This window comes from Argopecten irradians, chromosome 1, assembly GCF_041381155.1.
Source record: "Argopecten irradians isolate NY chromosome 1, Ai_NY, whole genome shotgun sequence".
In the NCBI taxonomy this organism is placed as follows: Eukaryota; Metazoa; Mollusca; class Bivalvia; order Pectinida; family Pectinidae; genus Argopecten; species Argopecten irradians.
Window position 1 is genome coordinate 39,078,530 of NC_091134.1, and position 20,424 is coordinate 39,098,953.

A 20,424-nucleotide genomic window follows, 5' to 3' on the forward strand; every position below is an offset into this window, starting at 1 on the left:
TTTACCACACTCTGCCTGAGAATTTACATATGTGCATTCTACTTTCGGTTTGTTCTTTCACTTAACGTAAGCCTATAAGTTACATTATTTTCATCTTAGAGGTCTCATTATATAGTATGAATGCGAAACTACAACAACATATTTTGAGAATGATAATGAAATAAGGTAATTTACAACTGACATTCTGATTAGCCTACACTACGTAACAAATGAATAGGGTATCGGGGACGCGTAAAATGGAAACAAATGCATTTTGATGATAAATTATTTAACTGTAAATGCACATATGTAACATACTTTTCAAATAAACTTAAGACTTTTAAAAATTAAGCATGTACAATCGTTTGTTTCAATTCGTAGCTTTTTATCTAATATCTGACAATTTTGTCAAATAGGAAAAATCTATAATAACACTATACTGGTAATTAATTGGAATTCGTTATATTTTCAAAATACGAGTATAATCTGATATTAATTTTATAATAAAGTCACAAGTAATTTCATGAAACCACAGTAATTGACACCTCTAAAACTTGATATGTCAATGACTAGGTGGGCGTTACAGCTGTTAATGTTTTTGTGGATAGTTTTTACTCGTATTGTGAGCTAGCTGGTTAAGGTGTCCTACATTCTAACATTAATCCTCCATTTCCAAGTGTTTGCGTGATAATCGGACTTTCCTCCAATTTCAAAACACTGCACGTCATCAAATGAGTCTTGCCAATAGGACACTGAAGAAAGTTGCTACTCCTCATTCACCACTTCCTGTTTACAGATAGACGCATATCACGCCTGCTTGTGTTTGTTTACATTCCATTGGAAAGTAATCCCTGTACTATTTGATGACAGACTTCTTCAGCCCTCCTTAGTATATGCCTCGTATATCCGTTAATTATTGTTGCCGCTCTATTCTCGGTATTAGGTATTATGACTTGACTCGGTGACGATCAGGATTTGTTTAGTGGTGTCGCCGATGACGCTTACGCGTTCAATACGTCAGGTTTATTTTCTTTTCATTTTTTCATAATACACAACACTGTATTTTGTTTACATAAGCGCTTGCTTTATAAATTTCAACTATGATTTCTTGCTTATTATACAGTTTGTATCCATTGAAAATGTTGTGTCTGTTGCCTTTGTGTTCTCTGATGACTGTCCATGTTGTGTCTGTTGCCTTTGTGTTCTCTGATGACTGTCCATGTTGTGTCTGTTGCCTTTGTGTTCTCTGATGACTGTCCATGTTGTGTCTGTTGCCTTTGTGTTCTCTGATGACTGTCCATGTTGTGTCTGTTGCCTTTGTGTTCTCTGATGACTGTCCATGTTGTGTCTGTTGCCTTTGTGTGTTCTCTGATGACTGTCCATGTTGTGTCTGTTGCCTTTGTGTTCTCTGATGACTGTCCATGTTGTGTCTGTTGCCTTTGTGTTCTCTGATGACTGTCCATGTTGTGTCTGTTGCCTTTGTGTTCTCTGATGACTGTCCATGTTGTGTCTGTTGCCTTTGTGTTCTCTGATGACTGTCCATGTTGTGTCTGTTGCCTTTGTGTTCTCTGATGACTGTCCATGTTGTGTCTGTTGCCTTTGTGTTCTCTGATGACTGTCCATGTTGTGTCTGTTGCCTTGTGTTCTCTGTGATGTCTTGTGTCTGTTGCTTGTGTTCTCTGATGACTGTCCATGTTGTGTCTGTTGCCCTTGTGTTCTCTGATGACTGTCCATGTTGTGTCTGTTGCCTTTGTGTTCTCTGATGACTGTCCATGTTGTGTCTGTTGCCTTTGTGTTCTCTGATGACTGTCCATGTTGTGTCTGTTGCCTTTGTGTTCTCTGATGACTGTCCATGTTGTGTCTGTTGCCTTTGTGTTCTCTGATGACTGTCCATGTTGTGTCTGTTGCCTTGTGTTCTCTGATGACTGTCCATGTTGTGTCTGTTGCCTTTGTGTTCTCTGATGACTGTCCATGTTGTGTCTGTTGCCTTTGTGTTCTCTGATGACTGTCCATGTTGTGTCTGTTGCCTTTGTGTTCTCTGATGACTGTCCATGTTGTGTCTGTTGCCTTTGTGTTCTCTGATGACTGTCCATGTTGTGTCTGTTGCCTTTGTGTTCTCTGATGACTGTCCATGTTGTGTCTGTTGCCCTTGTGTTCTCTGATGACTGTCCATGTTGTGTCTGTTGCCTTTGTGTTCTCTGATGACTGTCCATGTTGTGTCTGTTGCCCTTGTGTTCTCTGATGACTGTCCATGTTGTGTCTGTTGCCTTTGTGTTCTCTGATGACTGTCCATGTTGTGTCTGTTGCCTTTGTGTTCTCTGATGACTGTCCATGTTGTGTCTGTTGCCTTTGTGTTCTCTGATGGCTGTCCATGTTGTGTCTGTTGCCTTTGTGTTCTCTGATGACTGTCCATGTTGTGTCTGTTGCCTTTGTGTTCTCTGATGACTGTCCATGTTGTGTCTGTTGCCTTTGTGTTCTCTGATGACTGTCCATGTTGTGTCTGTTGCCCTTGTGTTCTCTGATGACCGTCCATGTTGTGTCTGTTGCCCTTGTGTTCTCTGATGACTGTCCATGTTGTGTCTGTTGCCCTTGTGTTCTCTGATGACTGTCCATGTTGTGTCTGTTGCCCTTGTGTTCTCTGATGACTGTCCATGTTGTGTCTGTTGCCTTTGTGTTCTCTGATGACTGTCCATGTTGTGTCTGTTTCCTTTGTGTTCTCTGATGACTGTCCATGTTGTGTCTGTTGCCTTTGTGTTCTCTGATGACTGTCCATGTTGTGTCTGTTGCCTTTGTGTTCTCTGATGACTGTCCATGTTGTGTCTGTTGACTTTGTGTTCTCTGATGACTGTCCATGTTGTGTCTGTTGCCTTTGTGTTCTCTGATGACTGTCCATGTTGTGTCTGTTGCCCTTGTGTTCTCTGATGACTGTCCATGTTGTGTCTGTTGCCCTTGTGTTCTCTGATGACTGTCCATGTTGTGTCTGTTGCCCTTGTGTTCTCTGATGACTGTCCATGTTGTGTTCTGTTGCCCTTGTGTTCTCTGATGACTGTCCATGTTGTGTCTGTTGCCCTTGTGTTCTCTGATGACTGTCCATGTTGTGTCTGTTGCCCTTGTGTTCTCTGATGACTGTCCATGTTGTGTCTGTTGCCCTTTGTGTTCTCTGATGACTGTCCATGTTGTGTCTGTTGCCTTTGTGTTCTCTGATGACTGTCCATGTTGTGTCTGTTGCCCTTGTGTTCTCTGATGACTGTCCATGTTGTGTCTGTTGCCCTTGTGTTCTCTGATGACTGTCCATGTTGTGTCTGTTGCCCTTGTGTTCTCTGATGACTGTCCATGTTGTGTCTGTTGCCCTTGTGTTCTCTGATGACTGTCCATGTTGTGTCTGTTGCCCTTGTGTTCTCTGATGACTGTCCATGTTGTGTCTGTTGCCTTTGTGTTCTCTGATGACTGTCCATGTTGTGTCTGTTGCCTTTGTGTTCTCTGATGACTGTCCATGTTGTGTCTGTTGCCCTTGTGTTCTCTGATGACTGTCCATGTTGTGTCTGTTGCCTTTGTGTTCTCTGATGACTGTCCATGTTGTGTCTGTTGCCTTTGTGTTCTCTGATGACTGTCCATGTTGTGTCTGTTGCCTTTGTGTTCTCTGATGGCTGTCCATGTTGTGTCTGTTGCCTTTGTGTTCTCTGATGACTGTCCATGTTGTGTCTGTTGCCTTTGTGTTCTCTGATGACTGTCCATGTTGTGTCTGTTGCCTTTGTGTTCTCTGATGACTGTCCATGTTGTGTATGTTGCCTTTGTGTTCTCTGATTACTGTCCATGTTGTGTCTGTTGCCTTTGTGTTCTCTGATGACTGTCCATGTTGTGTCTGTTGCCTTTGTGTTCTCTGATGACTGTCCATGTTGTGTCTGTTGCCTTTGTGTTCTCTGATGACTGTCCATGTTGTGTCTGTTGCCTTTGTGTTCTCTGATGACTGTCCATGTTGCTCAGCTGACTATTTTATTAATTCACTTATTATATCATCCTTTAGCTGTTTGTTTCTGTTTCCATTTGATTTGATGCTTTGCCTCCTATTTGACCTTTGAGACAGTTCGTTTCTCTGTTTATCAATACAGGCACAAAATGCTGTTTTTCCTGCTAGAGCACTGTTGTGAATGATGCGGTATATTTCTTTGTGTCTTTTAACAATGTTGATGGGGCTCAGCTCTACTGGTATTTTAACTATTGAATTTCGCGGTTTGTTGTATTGTTTTTTTTCGGCCTGGGATATCTCAACATTGCTCTCCAACAGAGATACTGAATTTCCTGTTTCACTATTGATGTCTTTGGATTGATTTGCTTAACTTTTATCAAAAGTCAAGGTCATTTAGGGAGGTGCCGGGTGTAGGAGGTGGAGTACATGGAGAAGCGGTCATTATCTGCTAACTGCCCCGTGTTAGATTCTAACTCGCGACTTGGAGGTGGCGGGCTTGTGGTAATACAATCTATGCACAGGTGTTCGTTTCTAATATAAGTATAAGTATAATACTGGGTCAAGGTCTATAACTCGGCCGGCCATATAACACTACCCAATTTCAGAAAAAGTATGATTATTATCCAACCGTATAGGATATAATAATAGAAATACTCTCAATCGACAGCCAGATAATTTATCTTTAATTTGGTATATGATACAATATATATCATGCCGTATAAATGTCACTAGGTATCCAGAAACATCGGAAAACAGCCAGATTTCAACTGGTCGGACACTGTGGTGTCCTCCGATAAACACGCTAGGGCTCTAATGGGTAGTTCAAAAACTACTGCATGTCAACACTTCAGCTTCATAGGAATTAAAGTTTGGTAAAAAACAAACTTACCGGTATGTTAGTGTTTATCTATGTACCATCCATTTGCGCAATACAGCCTTTTGAAATTTCCGATTGAAAAAAATGTGTTTCTCTAGCCGTCATGTTGATATGTGTGTAGTACATTTGTTTTCTCGGCGTTGATTGGTCAATTAATTTTCGAGAGCCAATCAACGCCGACAAAACAAATCTACTGCACACATACTTACATGGCGGCTAGAGACATAATTTTTTTCAATCGGAAATTTCAAAGGGCTACGTTAGGCAAATGGATGGTATTTATCCAGGGATTTACTAACCGGTAAGTTTGTTTTCTACCAAACTTTCATTCTTATGACGCTGAAGTGTTGACATGCAGTGGTTTTTGAGCTACCCATTAGAGCCCTGGCGTGTTCATCGGAGGACACCACAGTGTCCGACCAGTTGAAATCTGGCTGTTTTCCGATGTTTTTGGATACCTAGTGACATTTATACGGCATGATATATATTGTATCATATACCAAAATAAAGATAAATTATCTGGCTGTCGATTGAGAGTATTCCTATTATTATATCATATACGGTTGGTTAATAATCATACTTTTTCTGAAATTGGGTAGTGTTATATGGCCGGCCGAGTTATAGACCTTGACCCAGTATTTATACTTATACTTATATTAGAAACGAACACCTGTGATCTATGTGGGTCGTTGTTTTGTCACACGGTCCTTGAAAGGTTGTATCATTGATGTGGAACGTTACTGTGTCCTTCGGTCTCGGATGCTTAACTTCCCGTTGATATACGTGACCTGTTGCACTAATCTAGTGATTTATTTCTTGTGTGGTTCTGAGCGCTTTATTTCACATCAGATATCCTGTTTGACTATTTGCGTGGGTTGCTGCTCTGAGCTTTGGTAATTAGTTGTTGCTGTTAATTGTTGCGGTGGTTACTGGCGTTTGATACTATCTACAATGTACTTCGAATATTAATCATGATTTGCTCTTGATGCTTGATACCAAATTTGTACGGATTAGTTTCTGAAATTTGTAGGATATATCCTTTAGTGTCCTATATTTATATATCGTCTATCTTGATGTGAATGCTGTTTTCTTTTAGGGTTATGTGAGATGTCGTAGCTCTAATTAAACGACGAGTGGGGAGTTATGACAGAATGGTTAAGGTGTTAAGATATATTAGCACTTCACCACAGGATTTCATGTTGAATGCCACATGTTGCCAAATACCAATGATAGACCGGTGTTTTTTTAATGGAAACAAATCCAAAAAACAACCATTCGCAACGAACGGATTTCCAACAAGGGGCCGATTGAAGACGGAGTATAGCTATTCGTTCTACACTATGACCTCGTGTATTTCTCGTTATTGCTCCCTCTAGATGAGAGGCGGGTATTCCGTGATAAGTTTATACTCTAGTGTAATCATTTTTCATCATTTGCATATACACATAGCGTACATGTATCATTTTTTGTCGAATCTATTACAATATATTTTGTCCTTGGAATGTAAACAAAATAAAAAAACAATCGTCAGATATGCATATTATAAAGATAAGCAAAATAAAGTTAGATATACATGCCTTAACACCCTGGGTTGTGTAAGATGTACCTGGTAGTCCGTCTGTAGTGGTCAGTCAGACCCAGCACTTTAAACAACGTAACCAGACAAGGAAGGGATCCAACAAGGAAGTATATATATATATAAATCAGTAATCAACTCTTTATAACCTGAACACCAGGGACTTCTTTAGTGTATTCACACTTGTCCAGAAACCCGTTCTCTTATCAAGTTCCTCATTCCTCGTTGACATACAAGAAATATATATCAACAAGAACTGCACGTTCGCTACGAATATATACTAAAGAATATGTATTGATTCTCCGGTTATCGGGTGCATGTTCGAGTGAATACTGTATGAAGTGCATATATTGAGGCATTCTAAGATTAAGTATATCACAATTATTTATTTCATAAATATGCTCAGTAGGAAAGCTTTGATAGTTTTCGGGTTGGTCATTTGATTTCGGGGTTGTTGCCCATAAAAAGATTCAGTCTCGACATATGAGAGCAATCACATACAAACACTATCACTTTCAAGGTCCCCAGAGACATCGGTACGTATCGTAATATATACCAGGAAAGAAAATATTGACATTTGTTGTTTACCGATGTTAGTCAATGTATCGAAACGTGTTCTTCCTGTATGCTATACCTATTGTGTTTTAGACGAATGCCTATACATTATAGGTTGTGTATGATATATTGTTAGGGTAGGGTGGAAATTTTCTGAGCTGTTAATTTAGTCTATAATATATAAATGTAACTATTCAATTACTTTAACAAAAATAACAAATTATCAAAATACTACTTCCTGTTTGAATTTAAGATGAGTATAACTATACAGAGTACGGTTCATTGAATTTATTCACATACTCGTGTCTATGTTCGTATGATGTTAATGCCCAATTGCATACCAGCCTATCTACGTGACTGACCGATATCAGATAATGAAGTGGTATACAAATTGAATATATGTTTTCACGTGTGACTATTGCACACGGCATCAAATCTGCACACGGCATTATTGTCACAATGATAACAATGTTATGCACACGGTTCAATATCAAAACTATCATTTGTAATTTTCATTGCACGCCCTTTACACAATTTTTCAAATTATAAAACCGTTGAAAATACATATAGTGGTATAGAACGAGCAGAAAATAGAGCAATATTCAATATTACAAAGCTTGTGTATATAAATGATCGACAATGTCATGTTCTTGTCAATCATATATGAAAAAGAGAAAATGCTTTATAAATGCTGACTAGGTTATTTAGCATTATTTTGATAAAACATGATAAATATGTCATATGCTACATGTATCATAAACGTTAACAGACTCCTATAAATAAACAACTATTATGCTTAATATATAGTAAACAGACATATATTTTAAAACCATAAAGTTCTTGTTACACTATCAATAAATATTCATACTTGGTATTTCTAAAGCAGAAAAATAGGAGCAATATTCAATATTACAAAGCTTGTGTATATAAATGATCGACAATGTCATGTTCTTGTCAATCATATATGAAAAAGGGAAAATGCTTTATAAATGCTGACTAGGTTATTTAGCATTATTTTGATAAAACATGATAAATATTTGTCATATACTACATGTTATCATAAAACGTTAACAGAGTCCTATAAATAAACAACGATTATGCTTAATATATAGTAAACAGACATATATTTTTAAAACCATAAAGTTCTTGTTACACTATCAATAAATATTCATACTTGGTATTTTCTAAACAATATTTTCAGGTTGGAAAATTCATGTAAGGGCACTTATGCTTGATCTTTAGTACAGTATGTGAATTCACAACTCTTAAAAAATATGCTTTCAAAGACGAAGACAATTAAATGTTCTATTCTAAAGAACTTCAATCTATAGTTATGGTTATAAAAAAAGTGACAAAATTTTAATGAAGAGATTATGTAATGAATATTTTGAACAGTTCTCATGTCTAGCTGAGAAATTTTCTTTATTGCGTTTTGTGGATAACATAACCGAAAATGTATCGTGCGCAAAATTTCCTTTTCTGATGAGTTATGATTTGCACACGGTATAGCTATATATGATCAACGATTTGCACACGATCCTTATTTATGTTGAAGTCTATTGATGTTCACGTTTATTATCTCAATGCACACGGTATGTGATATTTGCACACGTATTCGTTCCTTATAAAGAGTCACATTTTCTATCATTCCACAATCCATTACCGATAGCCTATATTAGTCATATATAGCCGGTGCGAGAAGTTGTTCTGTTCTAGCCGACATATCCAGCTGTGATGTCTTCCGAAGGTGTGTTGAATTGCCTTTAATTCTTATATTTATTTTCTGTTGTAAATATTTTCCTTAGATAAATTTATTTATATTCGACTTTGAATGTATATATAATAAGGATGCTAATTACCAGTATATTATCTTATTTGGTTATACTTAAGGTTCAATTGATTGCGATACTCATTCTTGACTTTTTTTTTTTTTTTTTTTTTTTTGTAATTTTAATTTCTCCACTTTATACATCCATAATCGTGTTACATAGATGTGATTTACAACTTAATACTATGGTTTCATTATGATTTCTCTATTATATTTACATTCTATTGTTATTTTTCTCACAGCCGTTTTCTGTGCCAAGTGTCCTGGGGGCAAATGTGGCTGTGCTGGTCCTGACTGCTGTACCTCCGCGTGCAGATGTTCCGGGTGTAAGGTCAACTGCGCATGCTTCTGTAAGTTACAATATTTATATTTTAATGTATTGTTACTATTAGCATTAATATGACATATTGCTCGTATGCTATTTAACCAAACCGAATATCGATTTATTAGAAAACATTTCATATTCAAAGATAGAAATATAATCGTCTGCATTTCAAAATTGCAAATGATTTATTTGAATTGCATAGCGGCAGTAATACGATTTTGTTTGAAGTGTTTCTTTCACCATTTACTTACATGGATGCAACAACAAAAATGTTTAATAACATACACGTACATTGTATAATCGGATGACGTTCTTAGTGGTTCTTTTTTCGATACCAAACTCCAAAAGTGAGTAGTCGGTGTCAATGACAACAACGTAAATTATATAAACATATCATACATAATCATTTATTTTATTGTTTATTTTCCACTTCAGCTGCCAAGTCTTCTACCTGCCCTGATGGCGTCTGCCAGATGGGCGTGGCCTGCAAGTGCGGAGGTTCCTGTAAGTGCAGCGACTCCTGCCCGTGTCCAAACTGCAAGGCCGGATGTAAATGTGCAGGTATGTATTTGTTCTTCATAATGTAAGGATATGTGACAAGAGTGGTGGCAATAAAGTTTATAATCCATATAGGAGACAATCCAGAGTTATATAGCTGTTTGGCTATGCGAACATTACGTTATTGTTTTGTTATTTCAGTTGTAGTTATAATTCTTATCCGAAAGAGCTACATGTGTTGTGTTTCCGTAGCTGTCATATAGATGTTGAAGCCATGTTCATGTAGGATTCTTAGAACGAACATATAGGAGATTATAAACTTGTCAGAGTGATTCAAAACTTCACACAATTTAAACATAATAAATATATTTTAAGCTAATTACATGCTACACTTATTTTCAATTTTGATAAGTCCACTGGAACTATAATTAGATTAAATTTAAGTACATTTGCATATAAATGCAAATATATATATGTATCAGCCGATTATTTAAAAAAAAAACAATATATATATTCGTCACTTTTGGTGTTAAACAGGCGGTAGAAAAAATGGTATACAATAATTTTCTTGCGCACTGTGAGTTTTATGAAATTATAATTCATTAAGAGCGATTCATTCTTCGATTGTTATCGATTTTTTTTTCATCTCTGGTAGGTGCAAACTTCGTGTGCTCCGATGATTGCCAGTCTGGAAAGTGCTGCGGAACCAGTGATTGCAAGTGTGATGGTCAGTGCGCATGTCCAAAGTGCAAGTGCAATTGTGCATCTGGTAAGTACATATGATTTTGTATGTGGATAGGTAAGAACATGTTTGCGATCAAGATAAATTGCTATAAATAGTTCATAACGTTAATGACCTATTAAAAATATGATACATTTAACGCTATCTTTACAGGTGAACACAAGGTGAACGAAGCGCCTGTACATTTATGATAAATATTACCTTCAGCCAAATTTCGCCTTTTATGATAAAAATATATCATATACAACGTGTTCCATTTTACTATTACGAGGATAACAAATAGTAAATTATTTGATATATCTAATAAGTTTGTAACATTATTACAGGAACCTGCACATGTGGCGTAGGTTGCACTGGACCTAACTCGTGCAAGTGTGGCACTGACTGCAAGTGTAAGCAATGAGTGATGACGTCATCGGGAATCTACTACAACAATCAATCGACGTTTCGTCTGATACTCAGTTGTGTGTAGAGTTTAAAGTACTCATTTTTTATCACGTCCTGTTATCTAAAGAACACTTAATCGACATAAAATAAACAAAGTGTGGTGTTGTCTTTGTAGTATTTAATGTAGTTATCAATGCATTGTTGCTGTAAAGCTGTTTTCTTCTTCGAGAAATAAAATAAATAAACTCATATAATTTTTTTCTTTTTTGTTCGTGAAATTAATTATACTTGAAGCAATGTTGTAAGTATATGTCGATATTACAAGCGTTTTGATCGATTTTGAGTTTGGGATATTGTTTTTTATTAGTATCATCAACATTCGAATGGTTTGTTTTTACCCATTTGAAAGGATTCTAAGTAATTGTTAACTAATTCTTTTTCATAGCAAATATCGTAATTAAAAATTGGAACCGATTTGAATTTTTTAAAGATGCTCCACCGCCGACAGAGCATAAATGATATTCATCATTCGAACAATAATCTGTGTTTAATTGTGTATATATATGCCTAATTAAAACAAAAAAATAATGTAAAAAATTTATTTCGCCTTTTGGCCAATCAGTCTTCATTTCACATAGAATATAGTGCCACGGAATTTTTTCGGGATGATTTTTCATATTTTTAATTGAAGGAAAATTAGAAGCTCAAATTTTCAATGGTGGTAATGTGTAAAGTAAGTAACTTTTGTAATAGAAGAAAAATCTAAATCGTCTGCTCCTGTTTTTGATAGTAAAAAATACCATTTGTCAGCGGTGGAGCATTTTAATGAACATGAACATGTTTTTAATATTTTTTTTTCGGAGACACTTGTCTAATATGATTTTGATGATATGATACCAGTACAATAAATACCAAGGGAATAAAAGAACAGTAAACCGAACACAAAATTGATAAAACAAAATTAAATTGAAAACATTGAAGACATTTGTCTACAATGTCCTGAAGATGTACATGACAATTAGACTTCTGTGCTGTGTAGTAGTAAGCATGGCCCTATCTACGACGTCCTCCTTACAAATCTAGTGCATTATGTGTCCGGGGCTTCAAAAGTCATTATCCCAAATGATATCTGGATGGCTAAAATAAAACATATTTAAGCATTAAACTATCTTCCTATGGCATCTATGGTCTATATGAGATGATTGTCTGCAAAGCTCTGGCATCTATATAGACCATATATGCCATAGGAAGATAGCCCAAAGGCTCGTGGCATATCAAATTATTAAACTCGTTTGATAAATTTCATATCACATAGCCACTCATGTAAGATCCTCTATTTACATAACAAAATTACTTAAATTTATTATTTCCTGTACAGATTGTGGCGAGATAAACACTATACTCCGAATGTGAAGTATGAACTGACCAATCGGATGATTCAACATTTTTTGTTATTTTTCATATAAAACATCACATATACTTTTATTAGTTTCCTTCTTAGAACTTAGAAGTATGTCTTCCTAGATCGATGGATGGGACCAACACATCCCGGCGCGTTAAGTAACGAATAGATATACACAACATGATACTTAGTCTTGCGAGGAATGATAACAAGACGTTGTAAATATTCTATGTACATGTATATATGTTTTTGTTGTACCTATTTATGTCCTTCACTATCCTACCGGAGACTGAGGGGAGACATAATAAATGTATGCAAGATAATGAACAATTTCCATGACGAAAGGGTTACAATTGGAATATTTGAGCATGATACTGCATCCCGGACGAGAGGTCATTCACAAAAATTAAAGAAAAAACATTGCAAGTTAGATATACGGATTTAGAACTGTCGATATATGGAACAGTTTACCAGAAAAAATCATAAACTCAACAACAATAAGAGACTTCGAGATAAGTCTAGACCAGCACTGGGCTAATTTGGAACTTAAATACAACCACTTGGGAGCTATAAAATGGAACACGGACGTGCCAATTAACTAACTTCATTTAATAATTGATATCACTTAATTACTAATTGTACATCATGGATATTATTTCATTGTATTTCATTGTATGAGATATGGACATGGAGGCATGTTACTTGCCTGCGTCCATAAAATATCTTATTAAAAATGTCTTTTAATTTACTTATATGCAATAAGAACATATAAAAAGAACAAATATCAATTAAGATATTTTTAACAACTGGACATTTTAATGGCCTCATCATTTACTCAATTTTCACACGCTCCTAGTTACACACGACATTATTTATCACTCACATCGATATATCATTATCTGAAGTTTTAATTGACATCCGCGTATGTCATTTTCACAATTTTTATTTCTATATATATTTGTCCCATTTGACAATCAGGTAGAGAGTTGGAAGCTGCAAAAATGTCAACATCTGAAGGTATTGTTTTATACGTATTATTGTTTTTGTAAATACCTTTATTTTCACCGTGACATCCTGGACTGTCACCTCACGATTTCCAAAGTAGATTACCATTTTACCGACATATAATTCATGTAAACCAAATATAAGCATCAATGTGGACACTAAGAATTTGGATTAGAATATTGAGGATGTTCACTGTGGAATATCAAGATTACTAAATTACTAACAGCTTTTCGGCTTCATCAAATACTTTCATGCAAGTAAAGGATAGTTTTTTTATATATATATTTGTTAAGATATTCTTTAGCTTGATAACTATGTATTAATTTTTTTTTAAAGGGAAAATATGTGTCATACCGTGTGTATTCTGAATCAAGCTATCAAAATGATACGATTTCTGGTTATTATCATCGTAGACTGTTATGAAGCAGACTTTTTTCCGTGCTGTGTCTCTCTTTAAATTCTCACGTCAGTCTGTTCAATTCTTTTCGGCTTGAATTAAGATTAGTCATTCGGAATAGCATGCATTAGTATTTTAGATTATCTATTTCCATGAACTGTCTTATTTGTTTTCATGTATATTTCAAATCTGGGCGGGAAATCAAGCCAAAGTTCATGAAACCATTTGTGAGAGAAACGTATCGTGTGGTTGTGAGGGCTCACATGCCACTAGTAGCAGCTCTACGCGAAGGGCAGGATGTAAATGTACAGGTACAGTAATACAATTTCTGATAACAGAAGTTCATGTATTTTTAAGTTACATTTCCCTACCAATACCGATTTAATAATTCCCCATGTTATCAGTTGTGTATGGTATCAAGTGATGACCGGTGCTGATTTCATAGCTGGTTCCTACTTCCTTCAAATAATAAATCAGTTATGCTAGTTTTAATTCTTCATTATTTCGCCTTTGTATAAGATAAGTATGATTTAATTGAAAGCTGACATTTAAAATGATCGTTAAATGAACTACAAGCGTTTTCATTTGAATCAAATATTATGATTGTGAAAAACATTAAATGACGTCACCATTTGTAACGACGTCGATGATAGGCTGATATGTTTTAATGAAGACAGGATGGATATTTACATTGTATGTGTTAGTCTTTGTCATTGTCACAAACAAAGACATATACGTGATTTTGGATATGAGCCGACTAGTACGTTAGAAGGTGAATAAATCCATTAAATATTTTGATTTTAGTTTTATTTATTTCATTTTTGATTAGGCGACAAACTCGTGTCCACTGTAGACTGTCAGTCGGCAAATGATTGTGGTAACGAAACAAATGGTAGAGGTAATTCTGGTAAGTAGAAATTCAAATAATAAAGAAGAGACATGCATTGTCTTTTTTTAAAATAACTATTTAGATAAAAGATTATTTAAAACTTCTCAGATTCTTAGCATTTGCATAAAGATGCTACAGTGCACTGACCTGACAATGTCTTTATTAAAAATGTAAATAAAGAAAATCAATTGCAAACTTGATAGACGGAATTGTAAATATCACATTTTCAGGTAAACGAACCTGTGGTTCTAGCTATACATGTTTCAATTCTTGTAAATGTGGGCAGTGACTGTCTGAATGAAGGTAACACATTCGAAGAATCGTTGGACAGTTTACCTCGACGGTACCCCGTTGCCATTGTAGTTTGTAATAGATGCACATCATCCATGTGATTTTCTGTAGACGTTAATATGTCCGAACGTCAGAAGTTTTGTTTCATTTCGACAAACTAATAAAAAAGATAATAAAGTTTGTGTTTAATGTAATAGAGCTCTGTTTTCTCTTGTTATTTATTATTTTATTTGAATAGAACAAAAACGCGTGGAGTTCAGAGTTGACTAATCACCCTATTGGTTCATATTAAAGCTAACTTTTTGTGTGCTTAATGTGTTATATATATCTATTTTAATAATATAGTATAAACATTATTGTCATAAAAACCAAAACAAATATAAAAAAGTTCTTATGAGGCTTCAATAATTCTTGTCTCAAATCATGTTATAATCAAATTGGTATTTTCGTTAAGGTTAAATATATACTTATAATCCGAAATGAGAAATTCGTATGATAATTTATGAAACGACTTTCAGGCTTATTTATTTTTTCAAGCTCTGACAAGCAATTCAATTTCGAAACAAGTTTCATAAATGTCATATGGGATTATTTCAAATTTAAATCTAAAATATTTCAAAGTAAAAAAAACCCATTTCATTTCATGATTTCCTGGTGTCACGCTACCGTATGATTTATGACAGTGACAGTCCTGTTAGAAGAGTCAGGGAAAACGGCTCTATGTCAAACGAAAACTAGTGTCATATGCAACAATATTATATGACAGAAGTCACTAGATAATAAGTAAATTACGCAATATATTTCAGTTGTCACCGTTTGTATTACTTCATCGCCACTATATTTGTAAACATAGGTTTGTTTTCTATATGTTTCGTTTGAATCTTATGTATAATATTATAAACATGATTGCAGTGTGTCCTACTTTAACATAAAATCTCCTACAATCGTCCTACATAAAGCAGATATGTTAGTTTTACTGCTGAAATCTCTATTTATATCACATAGTGTGATAATTAAAACCTGGGATCAGTTGTTCAACAGATGATAGGTTAATCACAGTTTAACGACGATTTTAAAATCAACGTACAATAATTTCTGGTTATACGAATTTTACAAAAATTTAATAAGATTCTTAAGCACACAATTCTTAACTTACTTGCTGATTTTAGTACAGACATAAGCACATGCAGCAAATGAGAGCTAAAATATCACTAATCATGTGGTTAAGCTAATCACTCTTTAGAACAACCAGAGCCAGATTGTTTTCAGAAGATAACGGCGTATAATAGTTCCAAAATTACTACAGATGTTCTAATTCTACGTTTACAGCCACTAGGTAATATCTGATCTGACAGTATCCGTTTGCTAATAAAAAGATGAATTTTACACTGCACATCAAGCAAAATAACTTTCATATTAAACTAATATAAACCAACTTCATTCCCGTGCGATTTACTTTCGCGAATTTTGTGATCAAAGAAAATTCGCGAAAGTTTATTTCCGCGAATTACTATTCACATAATATTTATCGATATGAATTTCCATTCAATTTTTCAATTCGCAAATTTTTATCTTCGCGAACATGTTTTGAAATGGAAATCGCGAAATTTACTAGAAAGTTGGATTACAATTTTGCAAAATGTTGCTGGTTTAATTCCTATGATCTCATCACAGTATAACACAGCTACTAAATTGTTAATATCTCAATTTACTCCAAATATATACCATTCGGGAAAACAAACAAAAAATGATGTACATATTCAACAATAGTTGTTATTGAAATCCAATTTAGATTTAAAAAAAAAAAAAAACAACATTAATTGATCCATCTTGTGTAAGGTACATGGATATATTACAGTCTCTATCAAATTAATTATCAGGCCGCTGTAATGTACTACAATATTGGACATTCCTTCCAGCATGGGTTCGTGTTTCTCGAAGTATCCTATCGTTTGCAGGAGCAGCCTCCAGAACACATGCAGTTCCTTGGTCCAGTGCAACCCATGCCGCAAGCACATGCGCAGGATCCTGGAAAATCAAGTATGGAAATATATTTAATCGGGTTTTCTTTCCACAACTTATATTAAACGGCTATCTTAGATCTTGCAAAGAAGGAAAACAATTTCAAATTCTTTGATGCAGATAATTATACAGAGCTCGATTTAAATTTTACACTACGAATCTTTTATATAAAATATATCACATAGAATTACCTACCAGAAGCACAGTTACACCTGCAGGTTGGGCAGCCACACCTTCCACTGCACTGACACGACCTGGTACCACAGCATCGACCACTATGGCAATCCGCCGAACACGCAAAATTGGCTCCTGAAGACACAAAAAGACCATAGTTTTATTCTTAGAGATATTTCCACAGAACTAAAAAATTGCCAAAATGCATGAATTTCAAAATCAACACTAGCAATGATTAGACTCGGCCCCTTCATTTAGTTCTCTACTCTCCGCCAGGCTACTCTCCGCTCACTAGGGACCGGAAGCGGGTAACCATGATGATTTTCTGATTGGTCGATCAACATATCCGGTTCGCTGGCATTATTATTTTTTTAGACGCGGGAAACCCCTTTACACGCGAGGCGACAAATTTTAACGCAAAGGCTCAATATTTTATTTGAACGATAGATACACAAAAGTAAATTAGGTTTTAAGTTTTGAATTTTTTTCGTGCTAACAGTGCTTAGTATGCTTATATGAACGACGTTGATGACGTTATTTTCTCTTAACGGAATTAAGTAGCCGTCTCCATGATGATATATGCGCAGAAATGATGAGCAGTCTGGAGTTGGATTCTCACTCAAGATGGCTACTCGCTACCGGTCCTTTGTGAAGCGTACGCAAGGAAGGTAACGGAGGCGGGAACCAGTCTACACTATAGCATCATCAACAACAGAACTGTTGTGTCATTAATATGCACGTACAATGTACATTCTATTCATAATTTGGTCATAAAACCAACATACATATTTTCGTTACCAATAGTGTTTAATAATATACTTCGTATCCGGGACCGATATATTTATCATTAGGTGAATATAAGCGTTGTTTAAACTAATAAATTATATTACCTGAACATTTACAGTCAGCTTTACAGCTTGGACACTGACAAGCACTGCTGCAGTTACAGCCACATTTGCAGGATACCCTCATCTGGCAGATTCCGTCACGGCAAAACGCAGCCTTCGACGCTACATCAAAAATTATAACACATCAAGAGTATTTTGTAAGATAGGTTAGTGCGTAATGAAATAATTACAAAATGATACAGATAATACATTATTTCAAGATGCATCTTTCTGAAAAAACATAATGAATAAAACGTTTTGAGGTTATTATGACATCAACAAATGAAGGTAATTACGCGGTATTATTTTAAAATGATAAATTTTCTCTGTCATAAAAACACTTAAAAGAATGTTGGACATGAAGTATTAGATATTCAGGATATACTTTTTTCAAATTAGGTGAGGTCAAAAAACTTACAGAAGCATCCACAGTTGGTTTTACATCCGGGACATCTACAGTTGCTGGTACAACATCCGGATCCGGTACATCCGCACCTACCACCGGGGCACTTGGCACAGAACACGGCTATAGTAAAAGAAGGACAAGACATTATACAAATATTGTTATGGAGCTGATTCTATTTCGCGTCTTTGATTACGCTTTATTCAAACAATCTAATTAATCCTATTTTGATTATAATGCCTTTAATCATATAATATAGTAAATATACATTTATCTTTTGATTTATTGTGTTATGACTTTGTTATCAAATCCGAAGAGTTTTGTCTTTAAGTAAAAAAGTTTTATATAGAAATGAAAAGGAACTACAAAATAGCATAACTACTCATATTTGATTCAACTATTTCACACATTAATGCTATAAATGATCCATTTTGGAAGATTTAGCAAAAACAAATAAGACTTGATTTACTACATGACTCAGAAGAACCTTCATTTGACAGGTATTTGCTGTTTTGAAACTACAACTGTGTGAAATATCATATTCGCGATTCATTGTATAAGTTACAGACTGTGTGACGAAAAATATTATTGATTTAGACAACATAGATAAGTTTAAAGAAATACGTTAATTTAGTGAGAATAAAAAGACATGAATGTGTTCCACGCAATGGTATCAATATCGATAGAAATTATAAAATGTCTTGATGAATTTTAAAATTATCATTGGAAGCTTTGAATTATTCACAAATTGAATCAGTCAAAACTAAGAGTTATATAGTTATTGATATAACATAGCTACTTACCACTAGACATCTTGGCTACAATGCAAAGTCTTGAATGGATGTTAAAACAATTGGCTTCCAGATCTTCAACTTCATACAGTCCAGAAATTTAACGCTTTTTATAAGCATTGTGATTGCAAGTACTGTGTGCAAAAATATATGTGAACCGTACGAATAATAGGGCAGTGTGCAAATTGGATTAGGTATATGGAAAGGGTATTTGCACACGGCGTGTTATCAATTAAGATTATGTAACATATTTTCGTTTCCATTGGAGACATACCTTCAAAGTCAAATTACCTCGTGTGAATGTACTTTACATTAATGGCATGGTATCTTGAAAATGAATTTGACCGAGAAAAATAAAAGCATGTCTTAATGTTATATATTGTATGTGCCATAACTGGGTGAAAATTGTAACATCCTTCTTGTTTCTTCAGTAATCAGTTGAACACCCTTAGCAGTGGATATCATTCAAAAGGCACGTACAAATATGTATCATGTTTTACAGGCATTTGCAATAACACAATATGCATTATCAATAGTTCTTAACTTATGATTTATGTATGTTTAGATTAAAACATACCTGCAGAAGTCAATTTGCAATCAATCACTTACTAATACCGCTTTAACATGTAATAAAATGGTAGACCACTACTTGGCTTCTTAGTTTGACCGTGAGTAGTCTTATACTGCATTATAGAGTAAACATTATTATTTTTGACAGTACTGCTAAAATTCATTTTTAGCTCTTCTGTAAATTACAATTCTCAAAATGTTGGTAACTTTTGATGGTGAATAATATATCAAAAGCTCTTCTTATATTATACATTTAAATACAAGTTTAGAATAATTAATCCCACAAACCAGAAAACATAATGGTATCCCAAAACACTACTGAAAGATATATTTCCAGATATTTCAAATGTTGTTTGTTTCAATATCTGTTATTTTTCTTCTTTTTTTATTGCTTATCTTAAGTAAGCTTTCATTTTTCACGTTGCTTGAAAAATATTCACTCAATAAACAATAGTATTTTTTGCAACATTCTGTCAGCAAATACTCAATGATGAACATCATTACAATTTTCCGTTAGATAAACGATTACTCACTACAACAAAGGGATAAGATGACATCCTTGGACAATTTGACGCTATTTATAGTCGAATTCGATCATGTGGAACCTTTTTTTAGAGAATTCTAAAATACTAAATGTGAAATATCATTTTAAATGAAGCAGTGTTTTATTTGATTTCAAATTAAAAGGAATTCCAATCATCAACACATGTATATTCAAATTGAAAGTCTACTTACGGGAAACTATGTTCGTGAGCAAAACAACATGGTTTTTGCACATGGTCCTTACATAACATATTTCTGTCACCCATTCACTATCTAAAGATCATGGCGGTAGGTATCCATATAATGTAATATTACG

At 34.7% G+C, this 20,424-nt stretch overlaps 4 protein-coding genes across 6 annotated transcripts in view; 1 reads left to right on the forward strand and 3 right to left on the reverse strand.

The window, feature by feature from the left end:
- LOC138327209 (uncharacterized) overlaps positions 1 to 6,547 on the reverse strand; it is a 32,560-nt gene extending 26,013 nt beyond the window's left edge. For 2 of the 3 annotated variants that reach the window (XM_069273192.1, XM_069273199.1), the window contains exon 1: positions 6,401 to 6,544. The gene's annotated coding sequence lies outside the window, so the exon portion shown is untranslated. Of the gene's footprint in view, positions 1 to 6,400 lie in introns of all 3 variants that reach the window. The other variant, XM_069273217.1, reaches the window with a different exon arrangement.
- LOC138325302 (filaggrin-2-like) lies at positions 1,095 to 3,914 on the reverse strand. The gene has a single exon (XM_069270897.1). It carries the CDS (start codon positions 3,912 to 3,914, stop codon positions 1,095 to 1,097), a length of 2,820 nt encoding a protein of 939 aa, XP_069126998.1.
- A 1,994-nt stretch (positions 6,548 to 8,541) lies between the features above and the next one.
- Positions 8,542 to 10,979, forward strand: LOC138327336 (keratin-associated protein 5-11-like). The gene is made up of 5 exons (XM_069273357.1): positions 8,542 to 8,701; positions 9,025 to 9,132; positions 9,543 to 9,668; positions 10,261 to 10,374; positions 10,674 to 10,979. Exons 1-5 carry the CDS (start codon positions 8,689 to 8,691, stop codon positions 10,748 to 10,750), a joined length of 438 nt encoding a protein of 145 aa, XP_069129458.1. The 5' UTR covers positions 8,542 to 8,688; the 3' UTR covers positions 10,751 to 10,979.
- A 5,427-nt stretch (positions 10,980 to 16,406) lies between these two features.
- On the reverse strand, positions 16,407 to 19,129 carry LOC138327318 (metallothionein-like). Its single transcript, XM_069273326.1, has 5 exons — positions 19,008 to 19,129; positions 18,220 to 18,327; positions 17,805 to 17,924; positions 16,936 to 17,049; positions 16,407 to 16,746 (listed from the first exon to the last, which is right to left on the reverse strand). Exons 1-5 carry the CDS (start codon positions 19,015 to 19,017, stop codon positions 16,664 to 16,666), a joined length of 435 nt encoding a protein of 144 aa, XP_069129427.1. The 5' UTR covers positions 19,018 to 19,129; the 3' UTR covers positions 16,407 to 16,663.
- Between the last annotated feature and the right edge of the window lie 1,295 nt (positions 19,130 to 20,424).

Bases quoted from the DNA above. Each gene is read 5' to 3' on its own strand.
- LOC138325302 (XM_069270897.1), bottom strand. From the start codon at position 3,914: ATGGACAGTCATCAGAGAACACAAAGGCAACAGACACAACATGGACAG.
- LOC138327336 (XM_069273357.1), top strand. The intron at 9,133-9,542 runs GTAAGTTACAAT...TTTCCACTTCAG, and splicing joins GGTCAACTGCGCATGCTTCT to CTGCCAAGTCTTCTACCTGC. The intron at 10,375-10,673 runs GTAAGTACATAT...ACATTATTACAG, and splicing joins CAAGTGCAATTGTGCATCTG to GAACCTGCACATGTGGCGTA.
- LOC138327318 (XM_069273326.1), bottom strand. The intron at 17,925-18,219 runs GTAAGTTTTTTG...TTTTTGATGTAG, and splicing joins AACCAACTGTGGATGCTTCT to CGTCGAAGGCTGCGTTTTGC. The intron at 16,747-16,935 runs GTAGGTAATTCT...TTGATTTTCCAG, and splicing joins CAGGTGTAACTGTGCTTCTG to GATCCTGCGCATGTGCTTGC.